This window comes from Micropterus salmoides, unplaced genomic scaffold, assembly GCF_014851395.1.
Source record: "Micropterus salmoides isolate LMB-PRFRI ecotype aquatic unplaced genomic scaffold, ASM1485139v1 Ms_hic_scaffold_9, whole genome shotgun sequence".
NCBI lineage: Eukaryota > Metazoa > Chordata > Actinopteri > Centrarchiformes > Centrarchidae > Micropterus > Micropterus salmoides.
Window position 1 is genome coordinate 32,450,007 of NW_024044681.1, and position 24,811 is coordinate 32,474,817.

Sequence of the window (24,811 nt, forward strand, 5' to 3'; positions counted from 1 at the left end):
TGCTGTTTTTTTGCTATGTTAAATACAATAAGTCCCATTAAAAAAACGCATTTAAGAAAAACGACTCCGAAAGGGTGTTCTGAACTTCGCGGCTTGCCGTAGATTGTCCCACTGTCATCATTACCACGTCTTCCTGTCCCGTTTGTAGCAAACACTTAGCTAGCTTTCGTTACCATGTCCCTGTGCTCAGTCTGTGGACGTTACAATTGGAGGTAGGGTAGCTTTTATGGAAAAAAAAACTAACGTTATTTGTATTTTAATATAGTGTAATACACGGTGTAGGATAGGCCCCGCCCCTCCTTAGAGGTAAACAAAATATATCTTCGTCACCAAACGTGATCGACATACAGTAACAGTTAAAGTTAGCCATCACCCTACTTGAGCCGTCGCATGTAAATGGAAATAACTATCATTTCACAATGAATTGCCGCTCGGAAGTTCTTGAAGTAACAGTGGAGGCCAGGCAGGTGGAAGAAGCTATGCTGGCTTTGTTGCACACCATTTTACTGCATCGCAGCACCGGGAAATTTCACTACAAAAAAGAGGGCACCTACTCCATCGGTACCGTGGGCACACTAGACATCGACTGCGACTTCATCGATTTCACCTTTGTGCGGGTGTCCTCCGAGGAGCTGGACAGAGTGATCAGAAGAGCTGTGTCTGAATTCAAGGTAATTGTTGGTTTCAACATGTGATTGTTGACTGTGATGCATGGGCAGGCCTGTAATTTGGATGTTTTAATATATGCTTTGGTTACAGGATGCTTTGAGCAACTCTGGCAGCGATGGCATGGGGCAAATCTCCCTGGAGTTTTACCAGAAGAAGAAGTCTCGCTGGCCTTTTTCGGACGAGTGTATTCCCTGGGAAGTGTGGAGCATCAAGGTCAACGTTGTCAACCTGGCCAATGAGCAGGAGAGACAGATCTGCAGGGAGAAAGTGGGCGAGAAGCTGGGCGAGAAGGTGATCAACGTTGTTGAGGTCATAAATCGCCACGAATACCTGCCAAAGATGCCCACCCAGTCTGAAGTGGACAATGTTTTTGACACCAGTCTCAAAGATGTCCAGCCCTACCTTTACAAAATCACATACCAGATCACTGACTCCCTGGGCACCTCTGTAAGCACAACAATGAGGAGGCTGATTAAAGACACCCTGGCACTGTGAGGATGCTCCAAGACACAGAGAGAGAAAGATATGGATGCTTTTATCCATTCCTGTATCTATATCATGCCTGACAACTCTTTCTATTGATAAGTGTCCGCTCTACTCCTGCTACAATGAAGCAGTGTCAATGTAATTAGTCACTGTTTTGATGTCTCTGCTGTGGTTCCAGTATTGGTTGTACCATAAGATTCTTAATTATGTATTGTCTGTTTTAAAGAGATTTTGTTTTTGCTTTCTCTTTTGTAATTGTCTTCACCTTTAACACAGTGTATATCAGTTAAATTCTTTCAAAAGTTGTCTTGCTGATAATGTCAATTCTGTAAATTATTGTAAATCTTTGACAATAAATGTTCATTGTAACTGATGGTAATTATGGTCAGCAGTCATAACTCTTTCAAGCTAAAGATTGATGCTGTAAACCTCTCCTAACCTTTGAACTAATGGCAACAGATGGGTTTTTTTTAAATAGTTTGGGAACAGATTTCCTCATCTATGTGGAAACTTCCTCTTTGCACACAATTTCACGGAGTGTGACCTTACACACGGGTAGGACAGGATTTCCAGTTTCCAATTTTTCCAAATAAAAGCAAACACCTCCCAAGTTTCCAGCCAGAAATTGTCACGGTGGCCCGCAGCTTGAAAAACATCCCCCTGGCTCAGTGTTGTCTGCCAACATAATGACATGTGTTGTCCATTTTCCCCATACCTCAGTTCCACAGGTAGATTAATCAACAAGCTATCTGGCTGTTAATGATCTGTGCCTTACTAGTGTGTGTGTGTAAAGAGTAAGGGAATGCTCTTATAAGTAAAACAAACTCATACATATATTTAATTGAAAACCTAAAGTCTTATTATAGGTTTGGACATTTGGGAATACATGGCAAAAATGTTCTTTTACCCTGAATATATAGCCTTGGAGATGTGTTTTACTAAATCCAAATATATACATTTCCTTTAATTTAAATACTGCACACTCTTATAATGGCTTTTAAATACTGAGGCAGTACGCCAAAGTTAAAAAGTGTTTTGGTGACAAAGAAGACGCAGTAAGTCCAGAATCTATGGTAAATATGGTTTAAGCAAAAGCGAACAAGTGGCAACAAACAAGCTCACTGAGGGTTATGGACTAATTTAAGATTCAATTTAGCTGCGGGGCGGGAAGAGTTTACCACTTAAAACCGAAAAATTCAAATACCACACATGGTTGTATATATATTCCATTGTTACTCTTTATTACAGAAATGAAACACAAAAACTGTAGAAAATCCTAAACACAAAACAGCTGCAGGTCTCCAAAAGCAACAAAAATGCAACCAATGCTGATACAAATATTCATTATTGCAGTGAGAGCACAGGAATACTAAAAAGATAAAACCTTTGTTTACTAACAAAATTGGTACAAAATCGAGGATACAAACACATCCATATACACAAGTCTAATCATTTCTGTGAACGTTTTTATCACAAGAAATTAAGAGCACTATTAACAATACAGAATTTCTCCACAGAATTTAACATCACAATGCAGCTTGCGTTGCTCATTTAGTGGAAAACAAATTTCCAGAGTTTGTGTAGAGCACTCTTTGAATGCAACATCTCCCAAATAGTAGCAGTCGTAATAATTTATGACAAAGTTCTAATGCATCAAGCCAAAGCAGTATACTGTATATACTTGAAAGAGAATACAATTGTCACACAACTGGAATACAATCAAAACACAATCTTTAATAATAAATCTTTAGGAAGCAGGAACACTCTCTCACCATTCATAGAATATAAGATTTGCTTTCTAATGCCCCCCTCTTCTTGACTTTACCACCCTGAAAAGCCTGAGTCATAAGTCATCTGAAACTTTATTGTGCTTTTATGTCAAATAATATCGGTAATATTATTTTTAAAGTTGCATAAGGCCATCGAAGCATTTTAAAGCTCTGTGTTTAATTGCAGAAATATATAAGTATTTTCATAACACAGCACTGGGGTGGCAGACTTTAGTGATTCAGAAATTGTGACAATGTCTAATATACTCATTAACACTAGAATTTTCATATTTATTATTTGGGTATAAACATAAACTGCATTACCATTCTGCAGTGTGCTTTATGTCTACATAGCTGAATGATGTTTGCCAGTATTTAGGATACTATCATATCTACCCAGCCCATTATTTTCACTTGCAGTTTCCCCAGTTTTACTACTAAGCTGGTCTGAGCACCTGTTATGAGTTTTTACAGCAACATTAGAAATGTTAGAGTAGTTTAACCTGTGGAAAAAAACAACTTCTAAAATCTTATGACTGATGATTGATGTCTTATTCATTTGTGTACACATAAAAAATGATTCACCAGGCTAGTAATTAGGAAGATTAATTATAAGTACTGAATGAAGACTGTAAGCAATTTATCAAGGCTTAAATGTGTCTAAAACAACAGTACAGTATGTGGTATAGCATTGTTATTATACTGAAGGTCTCATTCAATCAGCCCATGAAACCAAATGACACAAAGGCAATAAGAAACTCAAATATGAAAGAAGTACGAAGAAAGAAAACAGAAACTATTGGGCCTTTTCATCGTTCTTCTGCAGCCTAAAACCCCAGCTAGTGAAATGATCCAAGCAAGAATTTTGGACTATGTCCCCCTTAAAACAGACTCAAACTGTTAAACAAAGTGCATATTTAATACATTGTTGAGGCCACCAATATTATATTAAGGGGTGTCACTCACACCAAGAGCTAGATCTGATACAAAAGCAAAAGCACTACTCTTTAATTCAACTGCGGGCTCCGAAGATTTAAAGCACTTTTTCCACACTGAGAAAACAATGTATATAGTTGAACCTCTTTTCACTGTACCTTTAAACGGTACAGCTAAAAGTAATGCCAGGTGCAACTCTGTACCTTGTTTTCTCAAAACACCTAGATAGATAAATACAGGTCGACAACTAAAAGATGTGTAAAATAGATAAATGCTTATAGTTCATTTTGATAGGAAAATTATCCATTTATAATCATCTCATCTCACAGAGGATTCTAGCACTTGATTGCACATTCACGTTTACACCTCTATTGAACATGGCCACTTTAACATTTGACATTGGAGGCAAGCGAATAAGCTATACATTCAAAGTTTTCCTTTTTGTAGGCTGAGGTGTGTTAAGTAAGTATTGTCTCTCAGAGAGAAGTGCACTACTTTAACATGTCTGGTGTTTGTTTACATGTGGCTATGGCTCTGCTCATGGCTCCAGAGACTAAAGGCTGTCTTGAAGGTCCTGTGACAGAGTTTACACATATACTGCCTCTTAAATGTCAGGGCAGAGAGAGAGGGTGCATGGTAAAAGAGTGTGTCTGATTCCTGAGGGCCACCTGGATTCTCCATGCTGTTGGACCTTGACAGAGGGCTGTGGCTGCTGGGTTGCCACTCTAGCTCAGGCTTCTTTACCTTGCTTACTGAGGAGCTACAGGGCTCCGGGCTGCTGGACTCCTCAGCCATTGCAGCAGCGACTGGCGCCGTCTGGGGGGACTTGAGCACGGAGGGCTTTGGGGAGGGACGTTCAGAGTTTTGAGGGGTCGTGGGAGGGGAGGGAGACTGAGGTGAGGGGTGTCTGTCGATCTCTTTGGCTCCAGGTTCGTTAGCAGTCGACATGTGGGACTGGAAGTGACTCCAAAGGCGGAAGTTGGTCCTAAAGGCTTTGTTGCAGATGTGACAGATGAACGGTTTGATGTGGCATAGCAGCTCCTGGTGTCGCTCCAGGTCCTTGCGAGAGCTGAAAAGATTTCCACATTTCTCGCATGGCCACACACCGGGTTCCTCGGGCCCACTTTTGGCAGTCTCTGTGTTTTCCCTCTCACTCACAGCCTCCTCTAACGGCTCCTCCTTCACTACCAGCTTGCCATGGTGGCCCATGCTCAGGTCCTCAGGCACATATGATGAAGAATCTTCTGAATCGTACATGGGTGGACCTGAGGAGTCACTGTAACTGATGTTCTCTCTTGAGCTCCCAGTTGCTAGAGGCTCATCGCTGTAATGCTCCTCTCTGAGCATTTCAGACGCCTCTTCGTTGTCCTCTTGTTGCTTCAGGTGAATCTGGTCTTTAACAGTCATCATGTTTTGGTTGTGGACCTCCACTTGGTGGCGCCATATGCTGAATGAGGACTTGAACGTTCGCATGCATTCCAGGCACGTCAGTTTCTTGTACTTACAATGTGCCTCGTGGTCCTTCTTGACCGTTGGACTTGAGAAGCGGAGGCCACAGTAGGGGCATACAGTTGCATGTCGACAGCCCCTCTCATGGTCGCCCTGTTCAAAGAGTGAAGACAGCTTCATATTACAAAGTCTACAGGAGTAAACGCTGGCGTCTGTGTTCTTCTGTTGAATGATCTCATCCTGTTCCTGGTAGAGGATGCTCTCGTTCGTTGTGTCCTCGTCAGCTTTTTCAGCAGGATGTGTCCTTAAATGCTGTCTGTACTGAGACTGGAACACGAATACTTTCCCACAGTAAGGACATATGAAGCTTGGCCTTGATCTCTTTTTGGTGAGTGCAGGAGATTGCAAACCCTGCTTATTCCTCTTTAACTTCCAAAGCAAGGCTTTCTTTATTTCCCTCTCTCGCACAATATCTATCAACTTCTTTTGAAATTTCTCATCCAGCACAGAGGAGCTGGAGGATGAGGCCGGGTTTTGTACTACACCATGCTGAGTTTGGCAGTGAGTCCACACTTTGAAGTTGGTATGGAAGCGCTTGTGGCAGATGTCGCAAGCATACGGCTTTTCAGGGTTGTGATACATATTTACATGACGATGTAGTCCAGCGCTGGACCTGAAAACCTTTAGGCAGTTCCAGCATTTGAAAATCTTGTTCTGAGGCGGCTCCCCACTGTTCTCATTAGAATCGCTGCTGGCACTCTGAGGTGCCGTTTTTAACATGTTCTCATCAAGTGTCTGGGGATGTTCTTTAAATATTTTGCTCTTCTTGAATGGGTACCTTCTGTTGTCTGGCCTGTCCTTTCTTTTCACAAAAGAATTGGAGTCTGGCCTTGACCCTTGGTCGTAATTCCGTTGCAAGTCTTTTAGATTGACTGGCAATGCATCACCAACTGTGATACGAATAATGTCCATGGGGTCAGCGAGTGGACTGCTCGGCTCAGCTTTCACACTGACCTGTCTTTCTACCTGAGTTTCTTCATCATACCTGCTGGGACACTTTGACCTGAGAACCAGGGGAGATTTTCTCTTTGAATTGCCGTTGTGAGCTTCTGGCCCGGATGCTTTTGATGCCATTTTAACAACTGACTGCTCACGATTTTGCAGCTCCTTGAGCTCCAGTGTTGGTGAGAAGACTGGAACAGGGCTGTCCATGGATAATGATCTTCGGAGTAGGCTTTTTATGAGCGGCCCGCTCCTGTCAATGGTCTGGCTCGGCTCACTGGCCTGACCCTGAAAGGGCACTTTGGTGTGATAGTCGGGCTCCTGCGCCTCATTTTCCTCCGTAGTGTCCTGGTCAGTGCCAGACTGCAGCCTGATGTGCTGCACTTCAGCATCACTGAAGGACACTGATGATGTCAGCTGGGGCCTAACAGATGTGATGTGTGATGAATTCCCTTTTAATATGGAGGTGTATGGATACGTGGACTTCCTTTCAGCAGCTTCATTCTGTTCAGATGATTCCCTGCTGATGGATTCAGAGTTCCTAGCTGATTCATACGAGTTGTGTTCTGCTGGAGGCTCAGCTGACTCTCGAGTAGAGTGGGGAGGTGATGATCTCTCTGATGTTTTTCTCGGATAATTTGAGCGAGAGGGATGGCTTGTGTCATGCCGGACCCGGCACACAATGACGCTCCTTGTCTGCACATCATTCCCCTCCCCTTCGGAGAACGAAAACCTTTTTCTAGATACACAGTAGGACGCATGTGGCCTTGTTGACACGATGTTGGTGAGGAAAGGGATTCCAAGGCTGTAGCCCAGCTCTTGAATAGCTGCCAGGCTGCCTTTGTCCACAAAAAGTGAGGAGGAGTAGATGTAATTCAGAACTATCTCGAAGGCGTCAGGCTCACAGAAGTCCAGATTTACAACTTTCAGTGACTCTGCGTCCATCCTCATGAACAAGGACTGGAAATACTCACTGCTGGCAGCCAGAACACTCTTATGGGCCTGGTACCTCTGGTCCGCCACAACCAGGACTACATCACACATCTGGCCCCGCAGGCGCTGCTCATTCAGAGCCCCTAACACTGAGAGGGCATGGGAGGGATTGCTGTAATGCACTAGGCTCTCCATGGCTGAAAGACAAAACAAGATGATTATATTTGAATGCAGGAAAGTAAATACAAAAGGTGATCATTATGTGTGCACATTAGTTTGTCATAGAGATGGGCATGAACAGGTTCAGGTATGCCTCTGTCTATTGGTCTTGTCATATCTCATGTCAGAGACAGCGTATTGTGATGGAATTTTAATTAAATTATCCCAGTATATGATGAAGCCTTTATTATAGTTAATCCAGTTAAACAAGACTACAAATATCAGCATCTATAGCCCTTTAAACAGCAAAATAAAATCCACCATAAGTTATTGAGTCCTGTTGATGTTTTATACTCAGCCAGGACAACTTGACTCTACTGCAGTTTTGCATATTTTGACAATTTATGAGAACTACTGCAAATAATTGATGATTTATTTACTTATCATAACATTATTGGCTATTTTATCTAAGTATCTTGCTTAGATAAGTGTGTGGTCTATGTGGAAACAAATAATTGTTTTAAGGCACAGTATAGTATCATTACTGTGCCTAAAAACAATTATGACTCTGTGGATAATGCATAGTATAATCACTGGTAATTTTGTTCTGTTGGTCAGATGAAAAAGACGCACGAAGACATCAGCCTGGAATTTTGATAATAACCGCTGGTTGCAGACCTACTATGAACAACTTTCAGTGGAGTATCTATTTTTTTAAATTATAAATATTAATGACTTAAATAGAGTCAATTATAAGACTAATAATTAAACTAATTTAAATTGTGTATTGTTTTAAGTAATGTTTCTCTGGCAATTTTTTTAATTTATATTGGTTGTTGTTTATGATGATCACTAGAGGTCAAAGTTTACCCTTTTTATTTACCACAGCATGGTGCAAGCTACTACAGAAGGACATACACAGCAAGTTTATATGCATTACATCATGTTAGTTATCAGAAGGTATGAAAATGCTGTTGTGTCAAGTCGCCCTCAGTGACATGGACTAATGCAGGAAGTTTAAAATAAAAGGCTTTTCACCACAGAACGTGTTTACTGGGCAGCGGTGGTCCACCTCACCTGCATTAAAGACCCCACTTACATAACCAACATTTGAATACATTTCTAAGAAATGAAACATTAACAGCAGAGCTGGTATTTCATGCAGCAAATACCACACATTTGACGAAAGTGACTAGAGTTTAGTCCATCATCTACTGAGTAAGTTGATTGTGAGACGAGATGCAGCAGGATCTGGCTGGTTTCCACTAAGCCTAAACACTTTCCTGATGGACAGACATTGTGGCACTGTGGTAGACATTGAGAATATTGCTATTACACTGCACTTTTTTTTTTTTAAATAGTGTGCATATATGTGTTCTCTATACTGCAGCCTGTGTTTGATTTTATTATTGTAAAGTAAGCACATCGTGAGCAATGCACAATCCAGAGTGAAATTCCTCGTATGTGTACACATACCTGGCAAATAAAGCTGATTCTGCTATGCAGTAATTTTCCATAGGTAAGTTTGGATTCAGTAGTGTGGGAGCACAATGATGTAAATATAAAATATATAACCTGTGTTTTTAGTAAAAGGTACAAATCAATCTAGTACTTATATAAAATAATGACAAAATTGGTTATTGTGTTTTACATATAAATTTTTATATAACATCTTAAAAATAGGAATTCTGTGTTAACCTCCTGTATTGTTATAATGCAGACACCATCATGTTTCTGGGTAATGTTTTATTTAAGTAGCTATTAAGGAGAATATTAACTGTATATAAAACAAATGTAAAATGTATTACATGATTTTTTTAATCTGAAAAAAGGCTGTGTCCACATCTCACCTTCAGTATGGTGACTGGGCAATGAGAGGACAATGTTTAGAGACATTTTAGCAAGAAGTTAACCTTGAAACTAAATAAGGGGGGGGACATGCCTATTACTGGTGTACTGAGAGTATTTATGCTATGCAGAAATAAGACACCAATTTATTCAGTTTATTTGCATTGTGTATTTGTGTGTGTGTGACACACACTGTCTGGAACAATTGTAAAAAATGCAAATAAAGACAAAAAAGAGGAACAAGTTTTTCACAATCCTAGTTTCCTCAAGAACACTGCACGTTGCTCCTTCAGGCGTTTATTTTGAAAACTGTGACCGGAAGGCATGTTACTCATGTTGCCATTTTTGACACTTGCTATAATAGATTCATGTGCAGAAGCTCCATTCATTCACCAAAAACTAACAACTGCTCAGTTGCCTATTCGTCAAAACTCTGAGTTCACGTTTAAGAGGACAACTGGGGACATTCAGCCCGCGTCTCGTTTCTAAGAGGAAGTCGAGGGAAGCGTTCAACATTAGATCATCCATGAGACGTGGCTCAATTTCTCATGACAGATAACTTCTCCAACCGAAATGCCGCTTTCAGTTTAGTAATGAGTCATGCGTTTCTCTTTTTGTATCGGTAAAAGGCGAAAGAACCGATGCTAAAACGGTTCCGCTTTGATGTTTCAACGGTTCTATCAAATAAAGAGGGGGAAAGTTGAGCGCGTTTCAATGGGCTCCGCCACAGTAATCCCGGAATCAAAACACAGTGGGTGCAGACAGAGAAGCTGTTGGAGTATGTGTTGGGGGGCGAATTGTACCCGCTACCCATGGTGGAAGTGGTGTTTTTTTCTTGTTTTTGTTTTTCCCCCCAAAACGGTCCAGCCTGGTATGACACGGCGCAGTTGCTGGCTGCAAAACAGGTTGTCGCTCGTCAGGGTTTACAGCAGCACAATCCCCCTTTCGAGTTACGTCAGGGAGGAAAAGGAAAACGCTTCTGCTTAACAGCACTCTACCAACTATGTTTCACCCTGCCTGCTCATTTTGTTTAACGTTAAGTTTGGTAGTCTATCTACACTTACCCTGCCCGTCGTCAAGATGGTGTTTCCTCCACACAGCCGGGACTTTATTCACTGTTGTGTACATTTCTGCGCGCTGGTCGTGATTCCATCCATCTTGAATTTGACGTCATCCCACACCAGGGATGAGGTCATCGCAAAGAACGCTCGTCACGTGCACTGCGCTCTGATAGGCTAGTAAAGGACCTGGGGGCGGGGCCAACGGAAGACTTGACAGGCTAATTTAAAGGGATAGCTCATATTTTTTAGTTTTAGATGTCGTGTCGCTAACTGAAGTTACACTGTATGTTGTAATTAGCTTGGTATTTGAGCCCGGTAATTGTTTGTAAGTATAGTTTAAACTAAGTTTAGTAAGTTTGTAGCTCTATTTAGCTTTGTAAACTGGCCGGGTATCTATTTATTTATTTTAGTTTTATGTTAAAAAAAAAAAGAACACATTTTCACTGTGTGTATACGAGTGTATATATTTTAAATAACCGCCTTTTGATTTTAGCAAATTAAAAAAATCTATTTTTTAGTTTTTAATACCTATTTTATGCATTCAACTACAGTAGATTGTCCTTGGTAGGTTTAAACTGTGAGAAGCGGAGATAATATGCATGTGAGTGCACACCTCCTAACCCCAGTGAAACTAATTAGATCCGTGATTGAATGCAAGTCAATAAAGCGTAGCAGTAGATGTGTGTCATTACTGGCATCCATTGGGGACTTGTTTCTATGTTTATTTGGCCTACAGGCATCCCCCTGGAAGGCCTTGAAAGCCACACACCTGGCAACAGTGTCATGACTCAGGTATGGCACTGGTGGTGAAAAGTCAATATTTTCATTCATGAAATATGGCATAAAACCACGTTTTATTGAGCTGATGATTTTTATTTGGTAGTGTAACTGTATTTAAATTGCAGTGACATTAGTTGACTCAGCCATTAGCCCTGCACCTCCCTGCATTTACATGCTCCAGCACCTCAGCATGTAACCAGTCATTATCACTTAATGACTGAAGGAAGTGTAATGATGCACATTTTCACACCTCATTATGTAAAAGGAGCACCATTACATTAATACTACATTTACTAAGAATGAAAAAAATATCCATGAAAATATTTGAAATAATACAGAGGACCTGTAGAAGTTTCTTTCATCTAACATGAATGTATAGTCACATTCGCATAGTCGAAGTGAGGACAGAATCTTGATGGAGTCTTTTTTTAGAATGCGTCTTTGACAGCCAAAGCATCCCACTGGTCCTTCATATAATGAGAGTGAAGACATGTGGGAAAATGGTAAGGACGTCCTCACTAGTGTTCTCACACTAATGGCTGACACAGGCTGTTCATGCCAGCAGCATAGCAAGCACTGCCATGGTTACCTGTGTGGAAACCAAGCCATTTGAGACTTTGACTCCTCCCATAAGACATCTCTCTCCCTGCCATCAAAAACATGTTTACTGACACTGAGAATGAGTAAAATGAGAACTTATCTATTCTACAAAAATGTAAAGAGATCCTGGAATTTCCCTTGTGAAAATCATGAACACCAACGGCTTTTCTCTTTGCAATACACTGGCTCGCTAACATGTCATGCTGCCATACATCTTGGCAGTTCAAGGTGTCAAATTGTCTGAATATTTTCATATTCTTGCATAAATTCATGTAATTTCAGTTCACCGACAAACACATTCACATAAATCTAATACTTACCTGCTGGCTGTCATAATTTTGTGGTCCATTAGGGACTGATGGTGCAACGAGGGGAGGAGAAAGACAGAGCCACAGAGGATTTTATCTCTGAGCACACCATGAACAGTGAGTTAGCATCATCTCAAAGAGAAACATGCGCGTACAATGTTGTTGTTAAATATATGGTTGATCTGTGAAAAATGAGTTGGATGCTTTCCATCTGGGTGGCCGCGGCCCTGCTGGCTCTCTGTGGGGGACAGAACACTGTGCATGAAGGTAGGCTTCTACGCTGCTGACAGATTAACATGAATTGTATGTGTTGCCACAGAAAATGGCATTTATGAAGATCTACACTGTTTTCATTTGTTTTTGTTTAAAAAAAAAACAATTTAATGTCAATTATGTTTAACTTCATGAGTCAAGGAGCATTGTTAATGAATAATTCAAAATATAAAATCTGATGTCATTATGCAGCCAGAGACCAACATCAAAACTGAGATATATTGACAAGATATATTTTACTCTAGGAAATCACCTGTCTGGCTACCATCTCTGTATTCACAATGAGACAAGGATTGTGAGTTTCCTGGTGATGCATGAGGTCCCCTATACTGTGACAAAGCCTTGTGGTGGCTGGCTCCTCTGGAAGACATGTACAGTCACACTTTACAGGATGACCCATCAGACTGAGTACAAGACAGTGATGGAGCAGGTGACCAGGTGCTGCGAGGGCTACGAACAAGTCGGTCATTACTGTGCCCTGCGTGAGTGTACTGCACACCATTTATGCATCAATTGGATGGAATAGTATAAAGGGGCACATATTGTTGTGTTTGTTGTTAGAGTTAAAGTATCTTTGTACATTTAAAGATATAGCATCACACGACAATGAATTTGTGGTACTGTGTGCAAGACACCAGATGGAAGCACAGAAACTGCACTGCTACAAATATCTCGCTGCTAATATATGGCCTATAACATGTTATTTCCTTTGAACGAAGCTGTAAACAGGAGTGGTGAGTTCACTGCCAAGCCAGGATCCTGTCCAACCGCAGATGGATTGCATCCCGGATCTGTGGACTGTGAGTGGGACATGGACTGCCCAGGATGGCAAAAATGCTGCCAGAGATTGGGTCGCTCTCTCTGCAGTGATCCTGCAAGTTAGTATGCATTACTGTTTTTTTTATGTGTAATTAAAGTATGCAACCGGTATGGTTTCATGTCATGTGCACAAGTTCTCACTTTTCTATATATTTTTTATTTTATTTAGCAGGTCTCTGCATATAGCTTTAGACAGTACAGCGGTAAGGGGAATGTTGTTTGTTATCTTCAAGGCACTGAAACATTACATTTAAAGTGAGCCTGTGTAACGTTGCCGTGCAACTGTGGCTACATGTGACAATTACAGGATAATAGCTCATGCTAAAACATCATAAAACAGGGCACATGTAGAGAAGAGTCATACAATTAGTGACCTGACTCAGTAGGGACAGTTTCACAACAATATCTATCTAAGTATATAAATATAAGTTAGCTCATAAGCTCCTGGCCCTGAGTGTACTGAATTGAGCAACAGTACATTTTATTGTTTGTGAGTCCAAGTGTACATTTCTAAAAAGATAAAGTCTCTTTAGAAACATGTCCCAATTATTTTGTATAATCCACAGACTGTGTACCATTTTCATCTCAACAAACTTCACTGTTACTTTTTTTTGTAAATGTCATTTTCTATTCTTATCTCAAAATGAGGGCAAATAAATTCAAACAGTACTGCATGCTCTGTTTGAAAATTATTAGGGGGATTGTGATTCCACATAAAGCAAAAAAAGGAGAGGGTTATTTGTATTTTCTTTATACTGAAGAGAGGATGAGCCACTGTAGTCTGATATCTTATGGTCTTTAAAAATGTTCTCACCCCAGATTTGAATTTTATTTCACCCTTCCTTTAGCTGGACAGAGCTGCCGCACTTGCCTGGTTCATTAAGTCACTGAAAGTGGTAAAAACCAATCAGTTAGTAGGTCAAAGGCTGGAATTTTGGGGTGCGCTATTTCTATGTTTAAGTAATTTCATTTCAAATGTGGTACATTTGGTGAAAATGATTGTGCCATTTACATACTAAGTTTCAAATAGTACACCGTTTAAAATCTGTATGCATCTTACCTTTTTATGATTAAATGAGTTGTACCACTCCAACACTGTTATAATGGGTGTTGCTGTTTTTTTCCCCAGTCAATGGGAGGGTCTACTGCCCTTCCTCACTCTAATATTTTCCCAACAGCCTGTTAGATCCCACTATGTTTAAGTGAGAAATTACGGGTTATCTTTATGATTGGAGTGAACTAACCCTTTTAATTTAACTTTCAGGTTTAGCAAATTATTCTGAGAATGGAGGGTACCGTTTGAACGCAACAGTGACAGTGAAAGCTGATTACCAGCAACTGATGTCCAAGGATAGAGGATCTTTGGATCACACACGACTGCTACAAGCAATGGTAATACTACTAATACTTCTACTACAGCTGTTAAGACTTCTGCTGCTTATATAATAATAATAATAATTATTATTATTATTATTATTATTACAGCCAAGACCACTAGCCAGCTACCAATACTGGTCTCTGATATACCAAGGCATCCACTTCTCTGTTTCAGAGTAATTTCACATTCATTTCATATTGATACTTTTTTTGTGTCTCTATTACTAATAGGTGACTGGAGCTCTGCAGTCTGAAGTTTCAGTTTATTACCTCAGCTCATGGCCTGTTCATCCCTACAGAACTGCCACCTCACTGCTGATCGAGTACAACTTTACTCTTTCACTGGACAATGTCACATCAAAGCTGCATCTTCTCCTCAATGACATACAGGAGGTGTCATATGTAACCGTGGAAGGTGAGGAGACACAGTTGTTCTGTGCAGCAGCAATCATCTCTCCGTGAAGCCACTTGGGGCTGTTTTTTTTTTGTCTCTTTAGAGAAATGACATTCTTGTAGAGTGTTGAGAATGATTCATGTTGCTGAGAACACGGTGTTCAGGAAAAAATGACTCAGTCGCAGCGCAGTTTCCTTCTCCCACCACTTCTATTTGAGTGACAGTCATCTGTGGGATGTTTCCTGCAATAGCGGAAAAATAACACCAGGGCGAGTGCGCACACACATGCACAAAAACAAACGCCCACCCACACACACACAAACACACACACACACACACACAGATGTTAATCATGAATCAGTCATACTTGGAACTTTTGCACAAAAGACACAGTAACAAGCTCGCCCTTATGCACAAACTCAAACACACATGAAGTTGCCTTCAAAATGTTATTTCACAGATAATTGATTTTCTTCTCTATACTGTAGGCACAAATTTAATTCTTGACTGATAAGTGTGAAAATGTACTTTTATTATTTTCCTTTACTTAGCCTTTAAATTAAAGATACAAGGAAGACAAGTGAATCAAATCCAACTTACACATTTTATTTTAAGTACCTGTATTCTTCCCTGAAACCAGCTTTTCTAAAGCATAATGTCACTTTTACAATCTAAATGTCTTTCCCTATAAATTATATTTATGTCATCATTTATCATTATCAAGTTTCACATTACATTTTGTAATTATTGCTCCTTATGCAAACAGAACCCTAATTCAAGAGTCATCACATGCAATTGTATTTCCAGTGTAACCTCTTCATATGTCTGCGTTTCTAATTGCAGATGTAGATGAGTGTGCACAGTCTGCTCTCCGTCAGTGCTCCCCTCAGGCAGACTGCCATAACACTGTGGGCTCCTACCATTGTGCCTGTCACCAAGGATATATTGATGTTGACCCCAGCAACCCTGGAGCCCGCTGTACAGGTTAGACTGTGTGGGAGTGTGTGCAAAGTAGTTCAAATATATATCGTCAATCATTTACAAGTTGTTTTACCATGTGGTTACGGTAGTGAGTTGAATTGCAGTGGTAAATTTAAAAGTAGGGAATCTACTATATACAGTGATCTGAGATTAGTAAGAACCATAACAACCCCAACGTATTCACTGTGTTTTTTATCTCATAAAACCTTGCTTTAAATCGTTCGTGTCTGCTTGTAAAGCTTAAAAGCTAATAAAGGCAAAAAAAATTATAAAATAAAATAAAACCATGAGAAATGTTTCATCAAACTAAAACAAAGAAATATTGTGGTAGGGTCAAGAATGACGAGGCTATGCGAGCCTTGTGACAAACAAACAGACTGATAGGGAACAAACCACTCTCTTGAAATGAAGCAGACATCATGTGCCAAAGTAGTTCCTCAGGCCAATCGAAGCTGCTTGAATCAGGAAATTGTGGTTAGATTTAACGTGATATTTTAAAGTTTTGCATCAGAAGCTTTGATTTCAACATCGACTTGTATTCCAGCTGACGCCAGGGTGTCGACTACCACAGAACCCCCGCTTACCTACCTTCCACCCATGAACGCAACCTACAGCCCAGCTTCCACCACCACACAGGACCCTCCCGGCAACAGCACCATAGGTATCTCCAGCTCCACTGAGCCCAATATGACTGCGCTGAGTAATACAAGCTATGTCTCTTATAATTCATCACATGCTCTGCAGTGGACAAGCTCTGCACCTTATACCAGCATGAGCTCAACTGTGGAGTCACCTCTGCCAACAACTACATGCTGTAAGAAACATTTTATTTTTATCTCAACTCTGCTTAAAGTCCCCATATCTTGATTTACAAGCCAAAGTAGTGGGTGTTGTGTCCAAATAGAAAAATGAGCTTTGAGTGGATGAGACAGCCCTGAATAGGGCTAGGATTATGCAAAAACCTAGTTTAAATTAGTGAGCTTTAAAGGTGCTGGTCGGTGGATTTTGTTACTTTAGAATAGAGCCAGGCTTGCTGTTTCCCCCTTTTCAGTTATTGTGATAAAATAAGCCAACTTGCAAGGCTAAAGCTAGCAGCCTAGCTTTAGCCTTGCATTTACCGTACAGACATGGGAGTATAAATCTTTTCATGTAACTCTTGGCAAGGAAACAAATAAGCATATTTATACCATATAATTAGCAAACTATTCCTTTAACTGCAATGAATGTATGGTTACCATGTTTTCTGTTCCTGTCCCTCTCCCACTACCCACCACTACCTTCCAGCTCCTCCCAGCATCACCAGTTTATGGTCAGCTAATGTTACTGGAACCTCCTTCTGTGTCCACTGGTCCAGCCAGTTTCAAACAAACCAGACTTACCAGGTTGTTGTAAGCAAAGGGTCAGAGGTTATTCATTTTGGGGTAACCAGTCAGACCACAATGAAGGTAAGGAGACTGCACCCCGGGGTTCTCTACGACGTCACTGTGACACCTCATGCCTGCGGCGGACAAGGAGTTGCCCTTCGTGTATCCGTCAAGACTGGTAAGAACTGTGGACAAAAATTGTGACTTTGGCTTTTGGATTTCTTTTTATTATAAACAGTAAGTGTCATTAAGCCTTAATTTGTGCATAGAATAACTGTGTGGTGTTAAAATGTTACTCTTGCCCATGTTGAGTTATAACATGACGCACAATTTCAGTTTTAATGATAATCTTACAGTTAGTATTAAAAAAAGCTGTTAAATAGTTGTAATTGTAAATATCAGACTGGCACAAACCTTTATTTTCTCTGTGTGGAAGTATTCCCACTCTTTCCTGTTAAAGCACAACAACATTGGAAATACATTTTTTGAGCCACAGGAAAAGGAGCTGATGTACCCAGATTTTTAAAACATTCAACCACTGAATACTACCCCTGGGAGTAATAAGTAGAGCAATAAAATTGCCCTTAATGACTTAATGACTAATGTGTGATGAAGAAAAGAGTAAATTTTTAACCAGTTGGCCCAGAGCTGGTAAGAGGGCTTGCATTTAAATGTGGAAATGTGTTTATTGTACCAAGTAAGGCTTTTCTTTGTAGATGCTCAAACCCTTCACGCCACAACACGACTTACCAATATCCAGTTCACTGATGATCTGCAGAACACCAGCAGCCAGGCCTACAAAAACCTCACAGAGAGTATTATAGAGGAGGTGGGTGTGTTACGCAGATTATACAGTGACAGAATGTGTGAAAATTGAATTCCACACCCTGTAAACATGTCTATTTCTATGAAATAAGAACTTATCAAGTTTTGTTCTTTCATCCCTCACCCCTCATTATTCTGAGTCGGTCTGTTTCCTTCATCATCAACAGATCTACCAGTCTCTGTCTCCAGAGATGAGGGCCATGGTGGATTCAGGCCAGATGAGAATCGAGATCAGAAGCTTTTCTCCAGGGAGTGTGGTGGTCAACTTCACCATCACCTTCATCCCCAGTGAAAGCCAAGACAACAGTAATGTAACCACAGCTGTGCTGCACTCCCTGATGAACAGCACCAAATACACTGTGGATGAAAACAACACACACATAAACGGTATGCCTATTTCTATTCTCCTTTCCAACCATGTGTTTTACGAAACCTGGGCTGGTAGGCATCAAAATCATAGGAAGTGCTTCAAAGAAATTGTCTCAAATTGCTAAAAGTAAGTTTCAGCAAAGTCTTTGATTTTATGCATCAAGAATAGTTATTGAAGTAAGTAAGTAATTGAGTAAATTACTTAATCAAGGTTAGTACTAGTCAGCTTGTGAAAACAGGTGAATGGTATCTTCTGTGAATGGAGCTTTCCATAGTCAGTTTGGGTTTAGAGACTTCAGATTCTTATCAGAAAGCTTTTGTTACAAACTGGGAACAGGAGTTTAAATGGTGTAGAAATTTACAAGGCAAGGAGGCGATACCAGATGATGCTATTGCATTGTGGGAATTGTAGGGTGCTAGGTTTTTGTGCATCTTGACCAATACCAGGACCTATAAGACAAGCTTTCTCAGCCTCTGCTGCCTTAGTTTAAAAAAAATGTCAATACATCTCTTGTGAGTCTCCCAACTTTATGGTCTCACAGTGGTGCAACACAAAATAGCTAGAGTACATCTTTAAGTGCTGACCACAATGACATAAGGACTACATATGTTCAAAGTGCTTTACATAACGCATTAAACATTGAAAGGTACATATTGTTTCAAAGGAAACAGTTGAAAAAAGTGAGTTTTTATAGCTATTTGTGCTTTAGAAATAGAGATAGTTTCTGTTTTGTACCATAAAATAATACAATTTTGAATATGTGACAAACTAAAATGTAATGCAGAGGCTTATTCATGTCTGTTTTTTTGCATGCCAGGAACCTACAGTATAATACTAAAGACGTATTGTGCCAAATACTTTGCTTTTTGTAGACTGGAATGAATGTGCTTCAGGGGAAAATGACTGTTCCCAGTGGGCTACATGTACAAACACCAATGCCTCCTACACATGTGTTTGCCTTGACGGATTTATAGACAAGACCCCAGAAAGGCCTGGACGAGCCTGTGAAGGTATGGTCTCACTGTGCTAGTGGGCTTACACAGATTGATGCACAACTAGTAACAGGATGTCTTTGTATTTTGTGACCAGAGTGTTTTTTCTTGTACAGCAATCCCTACCTCAGAGACAATGACACCACCACTCATACCCACAACTTTTTCTATAGTTAGAGCTACCCCTTTCTCTCAAATAACTCCCCCTGCTCAAACTGCAACCATTTCTAGCACTGCAACCACCGCAACTGCCCCAACAACAACTATTCCTCCTACAGCTACCTTGACTACCCCAACGGACACCGCTACCTACACGGCAACCACCCCTAATGCAACGACATCACTGAGTTTTACCCCTACAACCCCAACGGACACCGCTGCCTACGCGGCAACCACCCCTAATGCAACGACATCCCTGAGTTTTACCCCCACTACCCGAACAGACACCGCTACCAACATGACAGCCACCCCTGCCGCAACGACATCCCTGAGTTTTACCCCCACTACCCAAACAGACACCGCTACCAACATGACAGCCACCCCTGCCGCAACGACATCCCTGAGTTTTACCCCCACTACCCGAACAGACACCGCTACCAACATGACAGCCACCCCTGCCGCAACGACATCCCTGAGTTTTACCCCTACAGAACCAACGGACACCACTATCTACGCGACAGCCACCCCTGCTGCAACGACATCCCTGACATTTGCCCCTACAACCACTGTTACCAACCCCACTACAACAACCTCAGCTCCTACCAGAGCATCTACGCAAGGAGCCATCTCAGTCCAGTGCAGGGTTCCTGCCATCACTGTGGCAGTTAGCAGGGATTTTCTTCGGAGCGCCAAGATCACGGAGAGTGCCCTACACTTGGGCTTGCCGGAATGTGGCGTTAACGGAGGCAATGACACCCATGCCCAGCTGACAGTAGCCTGGAATGAGTGTGAGACTAGACTTGTGCATGTGAGTTTTTTTCTCTTCTGAAAAAGTGTTGGATTTGGGGAAACTTGCATTTTCCTATGCTCTTATGTTTTGTAGACACTATTCCAGCCAGCATTGTGTCTCTCAAACTGAAGTGCATCAACATCTGTACTTGTGACATCTGGTATTTTAGAATGAAACCTACTACACGGCATCTGTGACCCTGTTCAACACCATGGATCCGTACACCTCACCCAGTGGAACTGTGGAGGTACCCAGAGTACGGCTGCAGGTTCCCATCATGTGTACCTACATGAAGAGCATGCTCACCTTAGCTGACTACAGCTCCATGGGGTATGCTTCATGATGTCATTAGCAGTTTTCAAACGCGCCACAGAGCAGCTGATGCAGTTAACATGAATCCAAAGAAATCAGATAAACAAATATAGAACTTTGTCACTGCTAACTCATATAATGAACAAATAGTTCTTATATATCTATATTATATAACAGATTGCACTTTGAAAATTGCCTGTGAAGTCCTTATTCATTATAAGAGCTCATCGATTTATGAGATACCAATCATATGAGTGAAACACACACGAAGAGTAGGGGTGATTGTGCTTTTCCCTGAAATATTAGCACATCAAGAGTTAGATGAGAAGACTGATACCATTCTATGTCTCTGGACAGCTAGCCTGGCTGTATCCATAGTTAGCACAATCTGCCTCAGACTAAAGCTCACTGCTAACTTCCTGGAGTCTATGCTTGTTGCCTGGCAACTGCTCCCAGCCAAGAAATAGGCAGGAACACAACAATTTGAGTTTGGTTTTTGTACTGATTTAACAAACGAGATATAACAGGTTAATTAGTGAACTTTGGAAGTGCTGTTAGGCAGATTCTTTTACAACATTTGAAATGTGTTCCTGTTGTATTATTGGCTGTATAGGCTACATATATATATATTTTTTCCTCCAGGTATGACGTGATCAAAGATGTCGTCATGGGCTCGGGGTCGTTCAAGGTGACGGTGCAGCTGATGAAGGATGCAATGCGTCTACCCCACAACTACAGCTTGTCCCCTGAGGAGGCTGTGGTGCTGGAGGTTAGCCTCAACACATCATCAGAGCAGATTAAAGTAGTCATCAACAAATGCTGGGCCTCCTCTACTCCAAACCCTGCTGACAACTACAGCCACATCTTCATGGAGAACAGGTCTGCTTCTACCTAACGTACAGCACTATCGCTATGTGTGGAGTTTGGAGTTTGCATGTTCTCCTAATGTGTGCGTGGGTTCTCTCACTGTCCAAAGACATGTGGATTAGGTTAATTGGTGACCCTAAATTGTCCTTAGGTGTGAGTGTGACTGGTTGTCTGTCTATGTGAGGCCCTGCGATGGGGGTGTACCCCGCCTTGCGCCCGATGTCAGCTGGGATTGGCTCCAGCCCCATGCAACAGGGTTGCATGGGGCCCGGTTGACAGTGGATGGATATTTGATTTAAAAATAGTCTATGTATTTGATAGGACAACTGTGGTAGTAATAGGTGTTGTTTTGTTATCACAAGATCACAAGTTAAATGTGTTGTTAAACTGGATAATTAACTTACCTGTTTTATTAAGAACGGAGATAATTTTGCAGGGAGAAAGAGCTAGCCTAGGACCTCACTAATTAACATGTTATATCTTGTTTGTTTAATCCATACAAACATTAGTTGTAGTGCTAGAGTGTTTCCATCACCGTGAGATTGCCAGGCAACCAGCAGTACAGGACGTCAGTGTAGTGGCTTGCCAAGAAATAGTCCAGCAGAAAAACCACATTGTGTCATTTTTTCACTTCACAGCAAACAAGATAAAATATATTTAACGAACATACATGAGAGTGAGACATTTTTTGATTAAGTCACACCAATGCAATATCTAAAAAAAGTGTCAACAATGATTAAACAGTCAATTAGTCAGTACAGTAACTCTATGTCAGTGGCTGGTTCCGAAAAGCATCTTCTCGTGGTATCATCGAGTCAAGTACCAGCAGGTTAGACAGTTGTCTGTGTTTGAAGCAATAAAACAAAAATTCTGTTTACAAATAGAACCAGATGATTAAATTTTGTTTGGGATTGTCATTTTATACTCAGTTTGGACACATTTTACAACCATATCACGCGCAGACAAAGAGTAAAAAAAAGAAACTGCAGCTTCAGTTTCTAAATTGCTTATCTCCGTCTCCACAGCTGTTCCCTGAACACGTACACCAAAGTGTTGATGAACGGAAACTCCAGCACATCTCGTGTGTCTGTTCAGATATTCTCCTTCGTCAACCTGAGCATGATCTATCTGCACTGCCAGGTCCACGTGTGTGTAGTGATAGAATCGACCACTTGTGTGCCTGTGAGTAGCCTACATCCTCAGATACAAACTTGTGGCTTTTATAGAGCGCAGTAGTCTAAAGCAACTACTGGCTGAAGCATCTAGTTGTTGAAAATTTGATTCGAATTTTCTCCTTTGTCACCTTTGCTCGTGTTTTCTTGCAGAACTGTCTACAAAGAACAGCTCAGTCTTCAAACAGGATTGGAACAGCTTTCGGTTCTTTCGGCCCTCTGCTGAGGTCAGGTAAAGGTGAGTGCTTTTACACAGAATAACAATATCTACTATAAAACGTTTCACTCTTCTGTGATGTGTGGTTCTATTAGAAACAACACATTTTCCAGCTGCCTGCCTCTGCTGTGCTTGAATTTGAGTCAAAAATGGGATTTAACTCCAGCTGAAGTAACAATGACACTTCAGCTTCTACTCTGCTACTGACCAGTTTTAAAAGTAGAACAGCTATCAAGTTCTTCAGGATCCATTATAAGCGTGAGTGTCTCCTCATTCAGTTTGAAAAGGCCATCTAGCTGTTGTATTTTAGCAAAAGTACTGCTGTCTCTATCATCAGTATGGCAAGTTTAAGTAGCTTGATGGAAAACACACATTTCAAAAGCCCCGAACTTGAAATATATTTCAGGCATTTGAAGTGATTTTTTTGTTTTGATGATAGACTCATGAGTTCAATTGAAATGTCAGCTTTTTGTAAATGTGCTGAATGAAAGACTTGAGATTAGTTCCTCTTACAGGTGAGTCAACCGTCCTGCTCCTTCCCTGTCTTCCTCGCTTTCCCAAACCTCCTCTCCTGTCACCCAGTGACTGGGGTAAAAGGCGAAGGGAAGTACTCAGAGTGACGCGATGACAATAGGAAGTTAAAGAGAAGGCAGACAGTAATATCAGACTAACTGAACATTTTGTCTTAACATCTGTTGTGTATCGTTTTTCTGTAAAAACAGCCAGTACTTATGTAAGTCACAGTAATTTAAATCTCTTCTCCATTGTTGTTGCAGTAGGGACTTTTCAATGAATCATCTTGTTTCCTTTTCACTGCATGTTTTTAATGCATTAACCCGACACTCATACTTGCAGAGCCCTTGGAGCAGGAATACGACACTCTTCACATAGTTGGAATCGCCTGTCTTGGAGTCGGCGTGACGCTCCTCTTCATCATTGGCTTCGCCTGCCTTTTCTTCTACCAAAGGAACCGCATTGGACACTACAACTTTAGCATGAAGCCCAAGCAGGAGAACTTCACATACCTTGTCTTTAACACCTAGGACTACAGGAGCACCCACAGCCATCGTCATAGGAAGAGATTCCGGCAGCAGCAGCAGCATGCATTTGGTAGGCTATTACAGTACGGCTGCCACCAAGTGGCACTGTTGCACCACTCATATATTAGTTCTCACCAAACATTGCACATATTTGCACATTATACAAACAGTGAAGTACAGATTATATTAAAAATGATAACTTGATAGAGTAGTTGCATACTGGAATGTGAAATATACAGACTATAACTATTTAATGAATATTTAACATTAGAACAATACCCATTGAGTATGGAGAATGTTTCAGTACATGGTTCACTTCCAACATTTATTATAATGTAACCATACCAGCTTGAACTGCATGTAGTTGTGTAAATTATAATTTGTAATGTAGTGAAATATGCTTAATATACACCATCTGCAATACCAGTCAAGCACAGCTAGCACTTTATTTGGTTTTAGCTGCTATTATCTTGTTGTATTTGCACTGAAATATTCATTCTGTTCTCACTTGTGGTGTGACAATAAACATGTCCTGTATGAATTCAGACACTTGGGGGTGCTGTTGGCACAGTTCTTAAGTCTTAAAAAACATGTTGTTGTGTTTACAGAGGACAACAAAAGGTATGAGATGTAAATGTTGTTATTATAACATATATAGTCTTTTTTGAAGTGGGTGGGGGTCATAGTGGGGGAGAGGGGTGTTACGTTCCTCTTTTAATCAGATTGGGGGTTAAGAAAAACATCTTGAGTAAGCCTTTCTCAGTCGAGGAGAGCTGAAGAGGAGGATCCAGCGTGGCCCCACACTTCCCATAATCCCACATTGTTGACTACAGGGTCATAAATGCAGCTCCTGGATCGA

At 40.9% G+C, this 24,811-nt stretch overlaps 3 protein-coding genes across 3 annotated transcripts; 2 read left to right on the forward strand and 1 right to left on the reverse strand.

Annotated features, from left to right (window-relative positions):
- Positions 1 to 6: 6 nt before the first annotated feature.
- On the forward strand, positions 7 to 1,534 carry atg101 (autophagy related 101). The gene is made up of 2 exons (XM_038709111.1): positions 7 to 671; positions 760 to 1,534. The coding sequence occupies exons 1-2, from the start codon at positions 420 to 422 to the stop codon at positions 1,162 to 1,164; spliced, it is 657 nt and encodes a 218-aa protein (XP_038565039.1). The 5' UTR covers positions 7 to 419; the 3' UTR covers positions 1,165 to 1,534.
- Positions 1,535 to 2,369: 835 nt separating this feature from the next.
- zbtb21 (zinc finger and BTB domain containing 21) lies at positions 2,370 to 10,448 on the reverse strand. The gene is made up of 2 exons (XM_038708429.1): positions 10,316 to 10,448; positions 2,370 to 7,441 (listed from the first exon to the last, which is right to left on the reverse strand). The coding sequence occupies exons 1-2, from the start codon at positions 10,377 to 10,379 to the stop codon at positions 4,377 to 4,379; spliced, it is 3,129 nt and encodes a 1,042-aa protein (XP_038564357.1). The 5' UTR covers positions 10,380 to 10,448; the 3' UTR covers positions 2,370 to 4,376.
- On the forward strand, positions 7,458 to 24,501 carry umodl1 (uromodulin-like 1). Its single transcript, XM_038708428.1, has 17 exons — positions 7,458 to 12,267; positions 12,519 to 12,755; positions 12,993 to 13,151; positions 14,357 to 14,484; positions 14,701 to 14,884; positions 15,707 to 15,847; positions 16,389 to 16,658; positions 17,129 to 17,386; positions 17,925 to 18,037; positions 18,201 to 18,420; positions 19,276 to 19,413; positions 19,512 to 20,362; positions 20,514 to 20,674; positions 21,299 to 21,535; positions 22,549 to 22,705; positions 22,849 to 22,933; positions 23,768 to 24,501. Exons 1-17 carry the CDS (start codon positions 12,192 to 12,194, stop codon positions 23,953 to 23,955), a joined length of 3,603 nt encoding a protein of 1,200 aa, XP_038564356.1. The 5' UTR covers positions 7,458 to 12,191; the 3' UTR covers positions 23,956 to 24,501.
- Positions 24,502 to 24,811: the final 310 nt, after the last annotated feature.